Source organism: Plectrocnemia conspersa, unplaced genomic scaffold, assembly GCF_051122295.1.
Source record: "Plectrocnemia conspersa isolate PC_06_02 unplaced genomic scaffold, ASM5112229v1 ptg000003l, whole genome shotgun sequence".
NCBI classification, from domain to species: domain Eukaryota; kingdom Metazoa; phylum Arthropoda; class Insecta; order Trichoptera; family Polycentropodidae; genus Plectrocnemia; species Plectrocnemia conspersa.
Window position 1 is genome coordinate 1798724 of NW_028277167.1, and position 16530 is coordinate 1815253.

General features: G+C 26.6%; 1 protein-coding gene across 1 annotated transcript in view; it reads right to left on the minus strand.

Annotated features, from left to right (window-relative positions):
* Nucleotides 1-1338: 1338 nt before the first annotated feature.
* The window catches only part of LOC148236319 (prohormone-4), an 87852-nt gene continuing 72660 nt past the window's right edge, over nt 1339-16530 (minus strand). Inside the window, exons 4-5 of the mRNA XM_088183303.1 lie at nt 7262-7414; nt 1339-1774 (exon numbers count right to left, since the gene is read on the minus strand). Coding sequence (XP_088039429.1) covers nt 1581-1774; nt 7262-7414 — 347 coding nt within the window. The 3' untranslated portion in view covers nt 1339-1580. The remainder of the gene's footprint in view (nt 1775-7261; nt 7415-16530) is intronic.

The following is a 16530-nucleotide window of genomic DNA, read 5'->3' on the forward strand; positions in this document are numbered from 1 at the left end:
TACTGTATTTTGAGTAGTATTTTTTTTCGAACCAAGTCGAAAGTCAACGTACCCCCGATTACTAATAGATTCACGTTCACTACGTTTATCGTACAATTAATATTTTATACGTGACGAAAAGTGTGCATTTAATATATTTATTATAATTTACGTGGGGGGTCGATACACAGAAGTTACAGTTAAACATCAATCACTCCGTTATATCACTCGTTCATTGAATTATTCCTTAATTTTACATCACTTTCATTCGACGACTTTTCAGTCGTCGATTATGATCACTATATTCTAATAAAAGGTACTGTAACTCTTCTTTTTGACAATTGAAAAATGCCATTTATATATATATATAATACATATTTTATATAATTTATATTAAATAAATAAAATAATAAATGCTACGGGCCAAAGTAATCAAAATTATAATAATTCACAAATTCTATTTACACTAAGTCAGATAAAAAAAGAAATATATAAATATAAATTGAACGAGAGAGAGATTTTCAGAGTATGTATATACTATGTATGTTTATATACATAAATATAAATAAATACATACATATGTATAAATATATACACACATATGTATGTACGTATTTATGCAAAACTTATATCTAATCTTTGTTAAGTTAAAAAGAATGAAACAATTTAATTCTTTTTCCGAATCCTGCTCCCTACTTAACTCAAAATATAACGAAAAACTCTAAATTGGAGTTTTATTTTGGAATATAATCAACATAATCAATATAAATAGGTTTGAAAGGATATAAGACAAGAATTTTTAAACGAGTGCAATATAAACGAGACCATGTCACCAAATCCTTCATCGCTATGGCTTTACTAAATTTTTTAGCGTTTTCGATAAATTTCATTATAAAAAAACTACGCAGTAAAAATAGTATTACACTAAACAGATTACGTCGAGAGTATAATAATAAAAATAATTGATCAGATTCACAAATTAAATAGGCGCACATAGCAAAACTATTTTAACCCTGTGTTTTTTGATAGACTTTATATTTTATTCATATATTTTAATAATAAAGAAGATTGTCAGTGTAAATGATTTTACGTTAAACAGTGAAAAATGAAAAAAAAATTGAAAAATTCAATCTAGACTATCTAAACATTGCAAATCTTCTGTCCACTCCATGTATTGCTTAATACATATTGTATGTTATATATAAGGTGTTTCTCTATCGATCTTTTTCCCAACGTCCCTAAACGCTTTGATTGGTGACATTTTTTTATGTTGAATTATGTAATACGATATATAAGTTTCGGTTGATATTTGTTATAATTATTTGAAATTAAAAGTTTATCTAAATTTAAAAAAAATAGTTTTTTCTAAAAATAAATGTTTTGATCTACGCTGTCAATAATATAATACAAGTGCTAGTCGTTGGATGTTTTTGAAAAGATAAAGTTAGTAAAACATAACGGGGATCTACAAGGCATCTTCTACGAGGTGTCTACTTGTAGTTGTAGGAGTCGTATGGTAAGTAGCTATAGAAGCCACGGATTATGGGGGTGTGGGGTAGAGAGTTAACGAAGTAATAATCAGAAGCAGGTTCGGGCGCTATTCAGTCGAGGAAACCCGTGTTGACCAGCTTTTCCAGGAAGAACTTTACGTCGCCCAGCTCCGAGTCTTTGATGCCCAAGGACTTCAGCATTCCCAAGTCGCCATTCTCTACTGCCATGAAGACCGAGCGAAGGTGCTCCAAGTCAGATCGCATCAGGTGAAGGGCAGCGCCAAAGTCTTCTATCGTTTGGGATTCTGGTGAGAGGAAAATATAGTAATTTAAAAAAAAAACAATTTCACAATCATCTTTAAGAGTTTTTATATGCATATGTACATATTTGTACATATGCATAGAAAAAATACAGAAAAAGTAATTTAATTATGAACAACTAGATGTCGGTATCTCACTATCATAAGGTACCATAGCTAACGAGTGTGTGTTTTTGGGTTTTAAAATTTATTTTCGCTTCGTACTGATTTAAAAATAAAAGATTTAATTTATTATTTATAGCAAGCAATTGAGGAAATTAAAAATTGCTAATATTTGTAAAACCTCGTGTATATCTGAGAAATCTTTTATAGAAACATTTTTAATAATAATAAATTGATTGCATTATTTTCCAACCAGACCAAAAAAAAACATGCAGTTTAAGACGCAAACAATTATTTTTAGACTTCTGTGTTTTACCATTAGTCAAAATACTGGCGTTTTATTAAAAACTATGTAGTAATTTCGTGTAAGAAATATTAATAATATAAATATTTGACCATAATTATATGGTTATTTAATATAATTCAAGGCTATTATAAATTACTTGAATTTATTGAACCATAATATTAAAAAAAATATGGCATAAATTGGTTCACCCCCACCTCACATATTACCAATTTTCTAATATTCTAAAAAATATGAGCCACGTTGAAAGGGTTAATACAGACTTGTAAACCACATTTAAAGATTTTTAATCGATTTTAATTAACCACATTTGCTATGCTGATGACACGGAAATATTTTTTTAGACCATTAACAAACTTCAGAGATTCTCTGATAGTGAAATAATGCAAAGATATGAGCAAAAGAACAAGAATATGCTTATTGTACTTACATATATACTGTTCTTAAATCACGAACTGTAAAACGGTTGGTTAGCGAGTGATTAATTTCTTGCCGGCCGAACCATATTGTCTTTGAACTTGCACACTAAATTTCAAACGCATGCTGCACACAAATGCATCTCTATTCTATCGATGTGTTATTTTAAACTCAGGTATAACGATAAACATTTGATATAATTCAGATTAATCAGTTTAAATTAATAATCAGCGCCTGATTTACAATATTACAATATTTTTTTTTAAACCAAATATGTACGAACTAGCTCAATTTTATTTTAATTACTCATAGTGATATTCACAAATGAGATAATGAAAATATTGGAATATATAATCTGTGATTATCGATCTAAATTAAATTATAAAATAATCACTAATTCCGACACGATAAAAATTAATTAACACAAAGGTTCATATCGGATTCAAACCCATGTACTTAGAGAATTAGTTACAGACATATTTTGCTAATTATGCACTGTTTTAATTTATTTGAATTATTCATTTGTGAAATTAAAAAATGTGATGATCGATCTAAATTATATTTATATAATAATATAATAATCCATAATTCTTAACTCTCAGATACGATACAATACTTTCAGGTACTTGTCATCGATTTATACCACTGGTCTATCGTGCCGGTATTTTTTTTATGTAATACATAGATATTTAGATAGTAATCCCTAAAGACCCAGCAACCAAATGGTTAAATGCCACGAGTGAGTGTTAGAAAAACGAATAAATGCTCTTAACCCATTTCAACGTCCGAATAAAGCTATACAGAAGTAAACCCGAGCAATAAATTCATACGGATTATCATTAAACCCAACCTTTGTACAAATTTATTAATGAAAGAATCATATGTTTCTAGTATTGCTGTGTAAGTCAAATATTTGATATAAGTCAATAGATAGGGAATTATTATTTTTAAGACGCAATAACGCTTTGTCTATTTCCTTCAGGGAGGGTTCATTACTATGTAAGATATTTGCTTGTTTCTTTGGAATAGTAATTTTATTGTTCTACGTTCATTTTCCATCGCCTAACATGTCGCAAAGTGCTCCACCTATCTTTCTAAAATATTTTTTCAGTTATGATGGTTTTTTATTTAACCTTATACATGCAGTGGTGTATTTATATATTTTTTCCAAATAGATTTTTTCCTCTCTGCATTATTTAATATGTCAGAATTATTTTTCTGGTTGATTCTTGGCATTCTGTATCGAGCCATTCTTTGTATATATTTATTTCTTTGTGCCTGCTCTATGACATTTTCTGCTGCTGACGTAACAATTTCTTTATAGTAATTCCATTATGCTTGTATAGCATTGTTTTAGTAGTTATGAAAGCATTTTTTATTTTTTTGTTTATACTGTATTGCCACGTCCTTATTTTTTATTAGATTGATGTTATATTTTATACTATACGTTGGTCTTTTTGAATCGAATATGTAAGCATAAAGTTTTGCAATGGTAAACGTAAATACATATGATTTATTTTATTGCTATAAGTTTTAATGGTAGAGTTTAGATCAAACGTGGTGGAACTATTTAAAAGCATATGCTGTCAAAGTTTAGCAAAAAGTTACTTTAATACCCTAAACCAAATGATGTATGTTTAATATGAAACAACGATACATAGATAAGTCTTAAAGCAAAAATAAAACTACTTTTGCAACTCATTGAATGACAAGTCCACTGATTCTACAATTGATCGTCGATGATTTATTAATTAAAAGATGATTTATTAATTAATTAATCCTACTTATTGAGATTTAAGATAATATTCAATATTAATAGCTTAATTATTATTAACCCTTTCACCGCGGATGTCTTTTATAAAAGTCATCAAGAAAACCGCCAGTACTTATTTGGCAACTAAAGGTGCCATAAATATTTGAGTTTAATAATATAGTTATTTAGTAGAATAAATAGCGGTAAATCATTTAAATTTATTGAACTATATTTTTTTTTAAATATAGCTTGAATAGGCGCCCCCCCCACATATTCTTAAATTTCGAAATGGTATGCAAAAATATCAGCCGCTGTGAAAGGGTTATATGTTTTTATTAAGTTGTGAGCGGACTGGCTGTTAATTTATTTGTTAAAAAATAGATCTCTTAATAACATTAATAAAATTCGCTAAAAAATAGCATATCATAAAAATAGTTTTTTGCTTCAAAACAAGTTTTGTATAAAGTCGGACCTCCATACAAACTTTTATAAAATTTGCAGTTATCTTAAGGCTGTTAATTCCTTTGTTTTATTGACTAAGACTTAAAATTTTGTAAGAAAATAGAACTCCTAAGAACCCGTATAATATTTGCTAAAAAAAATATATTAGTTTTTTGCAAAATGATGGCAAATTTAAAAACTTAAGAAATCATAACTCCGTTGCATAAAATCCTACAAAAAAGTTTACTTAATAAAAAACGTTTAAAAGCTAAATTTGCATCGAAATAAAATATAAAAAATATAGTTTTTTGCTTTAAAACAAGTTTTATATTAGATTAATCGGACCCCATACAAGCTTTTATGAGACTTGTAATTTAGTTACCGCTGTTAATTCCTTTGTTTTAATAACTCAAATGGGATTTTTGTTATAATATAGAACTCTTAAGCACCCCCATAATATTTGGTAAGAAAAGAAAATATGTATTTTTTGTTTATAATGGTGGCAAATTAAAAAACTTTATTATAAAATTATTATAAAAATTCGCTTATTAAAAAACGCTTAAAAAATAAACCTGCGTTAAAATAAAATCAAAAAAAAAATTTAATGCTTGAAGGAAACTAGAAAAGTAATATTATTTTTTTTAATAATCTTCACAATTTCTTATCCTAATAGTAAATAATAATATTTTCTGGCAATTCTTTTTACTTGGACGTGTCTTAGAAATAATATTTCACTATTTAAAAATATCTGTAAATACAAGTTTGAAATGTAATTTCATATTTTTATAATGAATGGATAATTAGCATAAAATATAAATAAATTACCATTGTTAAAATATAAGGTTTTCTTAAAGTTTGCAGAATTATGGATTAAAAAACGATAATAAAAGTACAGTACAATTAAAAATTGAAAATCCCTAAAATTTGTAATTAAAATAATTCTTTCAGTTTAAGAGCAATATATTTCATCATTATTCATAATTTAGAAAGAGATGCCAAGTTTGTGTTTACGCCTCAACTATTAGTTCCCACGAACTATTAGTTCCCATTAGTAGCACACGATACGGATATACGTTCGATATACTTATATTTTTTCAACACATTTATATTTTTTCTTTTATAAATGAGCTCAAAAATTAAACTGGAGTAATGATAAGTATATCGAACGTATATTAAACCAGCTATTTATTTTATAATTATGAATAATAATCTAATGAATAGCTCTCGAACTGACTGTGTTAACACAAATATAGTATAGATACTTGTCGGTGAAGATACATAAGTAACACAATCTTCTGTATTTGGTACAAAAATTATTAACTGCTTAATTTACATTCACTCAAATGCGATTGAAGAAAAATCTTTGTTCTTAGAATGTCATTTATAAAACAATCAGTTTTTTTTCTGTGTTCAAAAATAAACCAAAGTAATGATAAATATATTGAACGTATATCCGTATTGTGTGCTTTATAGCTAACAGTAGAGCCGTAAATTTAAAAAAATAAATAATATTGAAATGGATGGCACTCGAACTGACTGTATTAACGCAAATATAGTTAGTAGTAATTTTATCTATATAATGTTTTCGCGTATTATGTAGTTTTTTTGTATACAAATTATACATACGTGTGTTCCACTTTATAATTTATTTTATTACTACATCCACGTAATCATACATTTATAGAAATACCTACATATATATAATATACCAATGTCTGTTCTATTATCAGAAAGAAGGAATTGAAATATGGTTCCAGAAATTAAATTTTGGTACACAATTCAATAAATTAAATTTTCTCAAACAATAAAAATAATTTAGTGTTAAAAAAACGACGTTAAAAACAATTAAAGCGATAATAAAAATAATTATTCGGTCGGTGATTTTATCGCTCCATTTTAAATTTAATTAAAATTGGATCAATAATCAATGTAATATTAAAATAATAAATTACATATGTACTTGACGGATAAAATAGCAAGCTAAGGAATTAAATACGTTTTATAGTTTTTAATAAATAATTTAATGATCAATTGTAGAGTCGGTGAAGTTTCCATAAGACAAATTTACCGTCGGTGAACTATTTTTAATTAACTTTTTTCAATGTATAAAATTAATATTATTATTATTATTAATTTTTAAATAATAAAAAGAAAGTGCTACATACTTTAATAAAATATTATTAAATAAAAAAATCATGATTTATTGAAATTTAAAAAAAAAAAATAATCTAATGTTTAAAGTATGTTTGTTAGGAAATTAATTTAGTTAGATTTATATTTTAAAGGCAACATTGTCATTAAAATAATTGTTGTATTAATATAAAATCGCATCTGTATCACCACATAAATTAAAGTTTGTTTCTACTTTTATCCATAATAATATTTAAGGGATTTATTAGAGATGTGGGGTTTACGGAAAATGTTATATATATGTATAATATAAATAAAAACTTACCTGATAAAGCAATAGCTACTTTTTCAACGCCTCCCAAAGGCGCCAACGCATCTCGCGCTTTGCTTCCGAAGAGTTTTTCTAAATAATTGGGTCCATGAGACGCAAGAAGAGACTGCAGAAATGAAGCTGTTTCTTCTACGGGCGGCCTTTTAGCTGAAAAGATAAAAAAAATATTTTTATTAAAAATACAATACAAACAGACAATGCATTTTGAATGTAATCAGAATATTCACACTTCAGTTTGTAGCAATGAGAACTTACACAAAACTAATTTTAACTTTGTCTGCGCTTCTGCAAAACGGAGCAAAGTTCCTATGTGTGTTTCAAATTTAAACCGCAAACGTAGCAATAACTTGTCATAGAGAAAAAAAACAATCTTTTCAAGTGAAAATTTTGGTTAAAGTTTACACCTTGCGCCTCGAGGCGTTATATATGTAAATTTGCGAAAATTCCGAGCTCAGGCCGGAGCGTCAAAATATGTAACAGCGTGTATGTAGTTAGTTTGTTTTTTTCGAAACATGAGTTAAAAAAAGTTTCGCCCCCAGAGTCGATTTCGATTACGACCGACATGAATTATTAATCGGTTCAATTTGTAAACTTTTGCAGTTAATTGGAAGGTTCGTGCTTTTTTCGCCGTCATGTGCGCACAAATTGGAAGTTGTATCACGTCACAAGAATTACAGAGTTAAAGTCTCGTTAATTTTGGAGCGTGAATCAATACTTTTTTTATAACTAGACTATGTATTTTTGTGAACGTATAATGTATTGAATCATTTGCTATTTTTATTAAATGATTATTTTTTGACTAATCGTATGTTCAAGGATAAATAACTGGTTTTACACATTGGAATGTGTATTATAATAAAAAAAAACATGATGCTATAAAAGGTAATTATACTGTGATTTATTGGAATATTTTATTAAATTTTCTAAGAATTAACAATCATTAAAGGAAATATTTTCTTGTAAGAGAAGATATTGTGCGTTATACAGGTTGATTAAATTTATTCTAGAATTCTAGTATTTTGTTGCAAATGCAGATTACTTCACATGGAAAAATATTTCACCGTGTTATATTTTAAAGTTTTAATTAAATTTAGCCTAACTCTGTCGGTTTATGCAGCGCCATAATAAATTTCAATCTGACTAGACGCCGTTAATTAAGGCCCTTGTCTCGGCGTCCATTTTGCCGGTTTCTTTGTTCTCTGGTTTAATATCGCCTCCGGAAGTGCTTCCTTCCCAGCGAAAGGTTTCACACGTGTGATGTTCGGGTAAATTATAACCATGATAGGTTTAAAATTTAATACTGTAAGGGACGATGAGATGAGAATAATAACGATTCTGAACCTTGGCATGATAAATAATCGGCTATTGTTTTAATCAATAAAAAGGACTATATTTCATATAGAAAGACTTTTTAAAATCGCATCTTATAAAACCAATCTAATAATAATATTAGGGTTTTATATATTGCTTTAAAAAAAACAGCTACTGTATTTAAAATAATTATACAGATTGCATAAATTATTTCAGCTACTTGCATGAGCAATTATACACAATAATTTGTATTTTAAGAATATTGATACAGTACCATATGTATTAAAAAAAATATATATATGGACATATACCACTATGGTATTAAATTTATACTATTGTTTTTAGGAAGTAAGCAAAAATATTTGTTATTAACGACATTAAGTGACCTTTTGTTAAACAAACAGAAATTGTTGGCTTATCACACGTGCTTCAGATAAACTTTCCTTCCTTTTCCAGGATCCAGGGATACTAAAAGTTGTGAGCTACGTAAGACAGTTGATCTTGGGTCGTTGTAGACAGCGTGCAACATTTTTTATTTTAGTTTACATGACAACTCGCATTGAAAATTCCGTATTATTTAATGCATTTTACATTGAAGCCTTATTTTTAAGGCCACAAAAACGCATTCTTCACGCAACTTTCATACAATAAGACTTTTTAATTTATTATTATTTAAATTTAAATTTAATTGTTTAAAACCTAGTTGAAAGTATTACCAGGATTTTGCACCATCTTATTATTTTAAGAATGACGACACAGAAACACCGACAACAGTTCATAGATGGCGCGTCGTTGAGGGTCTGCGCCCCGAATAATGTGCTTCGAAAATGTGTCTTAAGTGGTGCGTTTTACTGGATTTAATTTAAAATAATTATGTGTTAATGAGTTCAATTTAATATGCAATTTATCTAAATTGTCCAGATCTAATAAAAATATTAGTTTATTATAACTACATTCAAAATTATTGCTTTGTATAAAAAAATATCTACTGAAGTTAGAACTATTTAATTGTTTTTTAGCACGACTTATTTGAAATATTTTATTAACCTTTTTTCTCTTAAAAATTTATTCAAAAGGTTTGTCCTCAAAAAAAAACATTTTTTTAAATGGCTATTATTTCGTGATGACAATTATTATGTGTTTTTTGCCATAAAGATAACATTATTTGGTTTTATGTATAATTTAAACATGAGCTATTTTAAATAACGTGTTAATGTATTTCTTAAAAGGTTTTTATATATCATATCAATTTATTTTAAATCGTCTTTTAATATTTATATTCGTCAAGCATTAACAATTAATTTTCATTATGTTTTTTATTTGCATGTTTAGAATTTTTTATGCTAAATATATTTGTGAATATTTTTTAATGAAACTATATTAAAATAACGATTTGAAAACAATTGTTATGTTAATGAAAAGATTGAAAAAAATTCTAAGAACAAATATTTCTCTGCTACAAATAACGTGATTTATGTTAAAATAGAAAGTTGATTAAAATTTCTTATTATATTTTTTAATATTATTTGTTTAAAACTGGTGAAATAGTAATATTTATTTTATTTTAAATGTGGATTGAAAATAACAATGGAAATTTTATTTAAAAAATGCTTTATTTTTTTATATTTATATTATTGTAAAAATGTCAAAAGGTAAAAATGCTAATATTTCAACATAAAACAATTAATAAAAATTTGAATAAAATTTGTTATTACATTTTTTAACATTATTTGCTAAATCCAGTTAAAAATTGATAAAAAGCAGATTAAAAATTTTTATTATATTTTTTAATATTATTTGTTTAAAATAATTAATAATAAGTAATAAAAACTATATTTTAATGATAGGTTGAAAATAACAATATGATTTATTTTACAAAATTATTTTTTTAATTAATATTTTTTTAATAATATTAAAAATTATCCAATTAAACTTTTTTTTAAACATATTGGTTAGTTTAAAGTGGATTTGGAATGCTTTTATAAAATAAATTTATTGATACTTTTTTATAAAATATAATAAAAAATAGTAAAATTTTATATATATTTACATATATATTTTTTATGAAATAAGTCACAAATTCAATAATAATTTGTATATTGAGATTTTCTAAGCTTTAAATAATAATGTTTTCTGTTGTTTAACGACGACGAATGGCGGTACTACGATATGTTTTTCGATTATCAAATTGACAATACTTGAATAAGTACAGAAAAAAGGACGTTAAACTTAAACATAATAATCTATGATATAAGCAAAATAAAATAATCACAAAACAAAAAATCTTACTGTTTAAATTTTAGTTTTTTGCTCACACTCAGTCATTGTAATGCATTGTTATGGTCATTGACACCGAAATTTGAGTTTTTATCTACGTTTTCAATTATAAAATTACACAAATTTTTATTATATTGCATAAAAGTATACTCTTATGTTTAGTTAAAATCATCAAAGAAAATAAAGAGAAATATAATAATTTTTTGCCACAAAATAAATGTAGTATATAATTAAGCTTTAGACGTAGCTGTGAAAAATATAAAATATAACAAAAAAAATATATAAAATCATATTTATTTTAAAACACATTACTATTTACAAGAATTTTAATTAAAACTTTTTTAAAATTTAGAGTTTATTGATTTATTACGTAAGCAAACCAATTGCGTTTATAAAAGAGGATGTCCAATAACGGACCATTAAACTTTCCAAAGCACTTGCCTAAAAAACCGTTGAACCTTACTTTAACAAATAAAACAAGGGTCATTGCATATCGCAAGGAATCGTAAAAATGTAATAAAATATTATTGTATATATTTTTTTCATTTAAGAAAGAAAATAAGAGCGTTTTACATATGTTGTAAATCGCGTTATTTGATTAGTATTTAAAAAATATTGGATTTCGGTTTTAAGTTGTAAATATGCAGTAGAATATTGCAAAAATTATCATATTACTATTTTGACTGAAGATTAAAAATATATTTTTTTCAATCTCAAGTTAAAACATATTTGACAAAATCTGATTGTTAAGCGATAATTAGCGCGTATTAAAATATTCACATCCACTTATATTCAAAAATCTTTGAGCAGCATATTCTTACAAAGACATGCTTGTTCATTTATTTTATTGTATATTTAATCGAGACTTAAAAAACGCTCAAAGGGCCTAAAATGAATTGATTATGTCTAAGATTCGATTTTTTTTGGACGAAACAAATAAAAATGTGTAATTCATATCCAGGTGGACGTTCAATAATGGTCTAATATCAGTTTCATAACACTTGCAGCAAAAACCGTCGGACCTTACTTTAACAAAAAAAGTGGTTGTTGCAAAATATCTGTGCCAAGCAAGTACAATACAAGCTTCTCCAAATAACTATTGTCAAACAAAGATTTATACCGATTTATACACGTCCAAAAGTCTGAAAGATCTGTCAAAAATAAATGTGAGAACTTCGCTTCTAAATGGGAATACACAAGAGCTTAGCCGAACTCGAATCAAGTAAAACTACACTGTATTTCGATGATAGATATGTGTATATCATTGAAAAAATAAATAAATAATAAAATAAAAGCGTACACCATCTATGTTTCAACATGTTAAGATCTTTTCTATTATATGAATTTTCTCTAAAATTATTTTTAAATGTCGGACCGGACATTTTGTAACCGTAAAATATGTCCATATTAATTCATCTCAACTTCGCATCTTAAGTGTAAATATAAACGTATAAATATATATTTAAACGAGTCTCTCGTCTCTCAACCTAATATACATCAGTAAAAAAACTCAGGGGAAAAGTCAACGTTCAAAGTAAAGAGTCTGTTGACTCAATTAACTCGGCGCCTCTCAATCGTACCTCTTCTAAAGTTAACTATATAGAACATGTATACAATTTAAATATTTATAATTTTTCCACTACTTATTAATATTTATTTCAATATGATGTATGACAGCATTTAACTGTCACATTACGTGAAGCCTTTTGAATTTTTATGAAAAGCTTTCGTGTCCGATTTGACGAGCGAAATAAATATTTAATAGGTATGTCCTGTCAAAAACGTAGCAGTTTGTTGAATTTAGACAATCGAGTGGCATTAAATGTGATAATAATGAGCTTTTGTGTCGGATTTTAATGTCACCACAAAAGCGACATATGTTTTGGAAAAGTTAAAAGTGTATTGAATTATTTAGAGTGCAAATATGTGCTCATATCGATTGAATTCCATTATTCATATAACAAAAAAAAAATTGATCCATCATTAATAGAATTATACATTGTTGTGAAATAGTATTTACAATAAAAAATGCGATGTATATGTAGCAAAAATGTTACAAAGCTTATGTCTAGCATAATATTGCATGTATGAGTAACATGTAGCCATAAATATATTTATTCATTACGGCCAAAACTAGGAGACACTCTGGTAACACTGACGGGATGACGTCACAAGGTAACGTATTCCTTAGTGGAAAACAATGATTCCGGGCCACATTACAAAAATAACATTTTATATATTTTTTAACATCGTAATATAAGTTCTTACAAGTACAAGTAAACCATTTCTATGCTACATATAAAAATAGCCACGGTAAAAACGCTCGAATATCAAGCGCTTATATTTAAATTTTTTATAATAATAGTATGAGTGAGAATCGAATAAAGCACATCTAAACCAAATTTTGACCAATAGGAGAGCGCAAAAAATAATTATCCCTTCTCAGAAGTCAAAAATCCACGCCAAAGGCAATAAAATTCGCAGTGAGAACGCTCAGTAACAAGCGTTCCTATTTAAATATAATTATAAAAAATAAAAATAAAGATTATTTGTACTTATATAAATTAAAAAAAAAAAAGTTTAAGACCTTTTTATTTATTAAGCGTTTAAAACTATTGATTACTATCAAATTTTTACCTACAAAGATTAAAATAAATTATGTTTTTTAATAGTGAAAATATTTGATATATAGTTAAATTGAAAAATATCATTAAAAGTCAATGATTTGAATTTATTTATATATTTAAAAAGTTGAATGTATAGGCGTATGCATGTTAGTATAAGAAATTTAATATCAGTAACGCTTTTTAATTGCCCTAATGCACGTGACGTCACGACAAAGCTAATGTTGTTTGCTCATTATATATAGAAGGTTTTGTTATGTCGCGTGAAAATAAAAGTATCGAATTTTATATTATCATTATTATATGTTATTGTAAAATATTATTTATTCTATGATAATTTTTTTTAAAACACAGATTTTAAGATTTACTAGTAATATTTTTCTTTTTAATGCGTCGTATAATACTTATTCTGTGATTGATACTAAAAATATTTAAAGCGAAATTTTGAGAAAATTTACAAGAACGTGAATTTAAAAAAATATATATTATAAAAAATAATTTTAATATCCGAAAGACTAAGTTTCGTGCCCTATTTTAGAAAAAAAAACATTCATATTCATTAAAAAGACATTTAAAAGGCGATTAAGTTTTTTGCACTTCTATAAAAGCTAAATTTATAATTATAATATATTTATAAATATAAGTAAGCATGTTATTAATTAATATAAAAAAACACGTATTCAATAATTTTTTATTATAAAAAATTATTTCAATATATCTACAAAACAGCAAAATATTGATTAGTAGTTTTAAAATAAAATATGCTTCCAAAGTTTTACTGACAAAAAATAAAACTTTATATATATATATGAAAATAAAGAACAATTACAATATTTATTTAGATTATCAATTTTGGCTGTAAATTCATATTAAGACAATAATTAGTAATTGTTTTACTAAATAAACTCACAAAGAGAGTGATTTCATACTCCAAAGAAAGACAAAAATATAAACGCCAAACACAAACGTCATATTCGACATAAAAAGCAGCCCCTTAGGAAATTTAGAAGCACAATATTTGCCACAAAAAATATTTCTGAGTTGCTTTAAATAATTGAGATTCACGTCAATAATAATCGTTGTATTTTTTTATAAATACATTTTTTTTCATCAGTTTTAATTCACCAAAGAACAGAGTATTAATTATTTGTATAAAAACCAAGATTCACAATTTACAAACCCCAGCAGTCCCAGAGAACACATATCCAGATCCTGCGCCTCTAGAGACTGCAACCCACACATATTACGTGATCTGAGCCAGAGAACGAGAAGGTCTTGCAATATGACCTCTAAACAAATAGTTCAGTTAATAACAAATATTCATTTAAACAACTAATTAAATTCGGGTCGAAATGCCAATTACTAATTTGTGCTATAACATATAAATGGCTAGAATTAAGTCTCATTCAAATTATTATGCGCTACTAACAATAACTACATTTATAACTAATCTGGAAAATTAAGTTATATATCCAAAAATCAGTAAGTTAATTAAGTAAATATTTTTGGTAGACATAGCAATAAACATAATATATTTTATAAATTTTAGTTATACGATAAGAGTGGTGTCATACGAACACTAATCTGATTTATCTTATGATGAAATATATAAATAGATTCAAAAATACATAAGCAAAGTATTTTATATTTCTTCAGCTTGTTAACATTTTCATGGCTTTGTTACCATTCGGGATTTCCTCCGCAAAATCAAGAATTCTTTTACACCCCAATTTTCATTTTACCCTACATAATTTTCATATAATACCGCTATTAAGTTCGTTTGCGGTTTAGAATGTCACGTCAGAACGGGGTTAAAGTCCTCCAGGAATACCTTATTAACAAAACCCTGAGCTGATTATCCTGGCTATTTAATCCTGACCGAGGATAGCTTTTGATCGGTGTTCGCATCTGGCTTTTCAGACACGTTAAGCTCCGTATTGTGTTACATGGAGCTTTTCCCGCAGGGAGTTGCTTTAACTATGATAATTAAAATGAAATTAAAATTAACGCCGGGGCGTAAATAGTTTGGTTAAGAGCGAGAAGTTTGACACAATTGCGTTATCTTATGTTGGGTAATTTAAACAATAAAAGTCAAGTTAAACTTATAAAGGAACGCCATATACAAAAACACTGTGTTGTTTTATCTTTAAGATATTATAAATAAGAGACTATTTAAATCTATTATGTATTGTTTGTAAATATTAAAACAATGCGCAACTCTGCTTCGGTACCTCGCGATAGTGAAAGACCGACAGATTTTTTTTTATACGATTATATATTTTTATATATAATATAATTAAGATAACATTGTCTATTGAGCGAAACCCTTCAATGAACCATATCGTATTAAATATATACTACTTTAGGATCCGTAGGGTCTGAAGTACCATAGGAGGCTTCCTTACATTTTTTTGTATTGTTAGTGTATTTTTTTCGCTCCCAAGGTGCATCTATTTTTAAAAGGGTAATTTTCCGAAAACGCTTCTGCGGGATATGTTTTCCCACTATACCTCATTGCCGGTCCCTCTGGAAGTATATATCTAACCGTTAGATCTTATTTTTTTAGCGATACGTAATTTGATTGCTCAATCCGAGTTATTTTTTTGTTAACCTGATGGCGTAATTTAATCATAGCAAATTGAGCGAGTATAAAAGCTTTTTATTTCGCTTAAATATTTTATTTGATTATATGGTATGTAGGTTTGAAATAGTATAAATAATATCTGTGGTAAAAAAATGAGGTAACCGAATTTATATTTAATATATAAATATAATAAGGTTCTCATTATTTAATAATATTACGTAAATTTTGTTAAATATTATTTTTAATACAACCGTTTATTGTTGTTGAATCAAACACTAAAAGGTGACTAAAATGAATAAGTGTTTGTAGTAATTACAATATAAAAACATTAAACTGTTTAGTATTTATAAATAATATCCAGTATTTATATTAGATGATCTGTATTTCAACCTCTAGGTTAGTTATAGCACAATAATACATAATCAATGTTAAGCTGTTTAAGGGATAACTTGTTTGGTTGGGCTCGC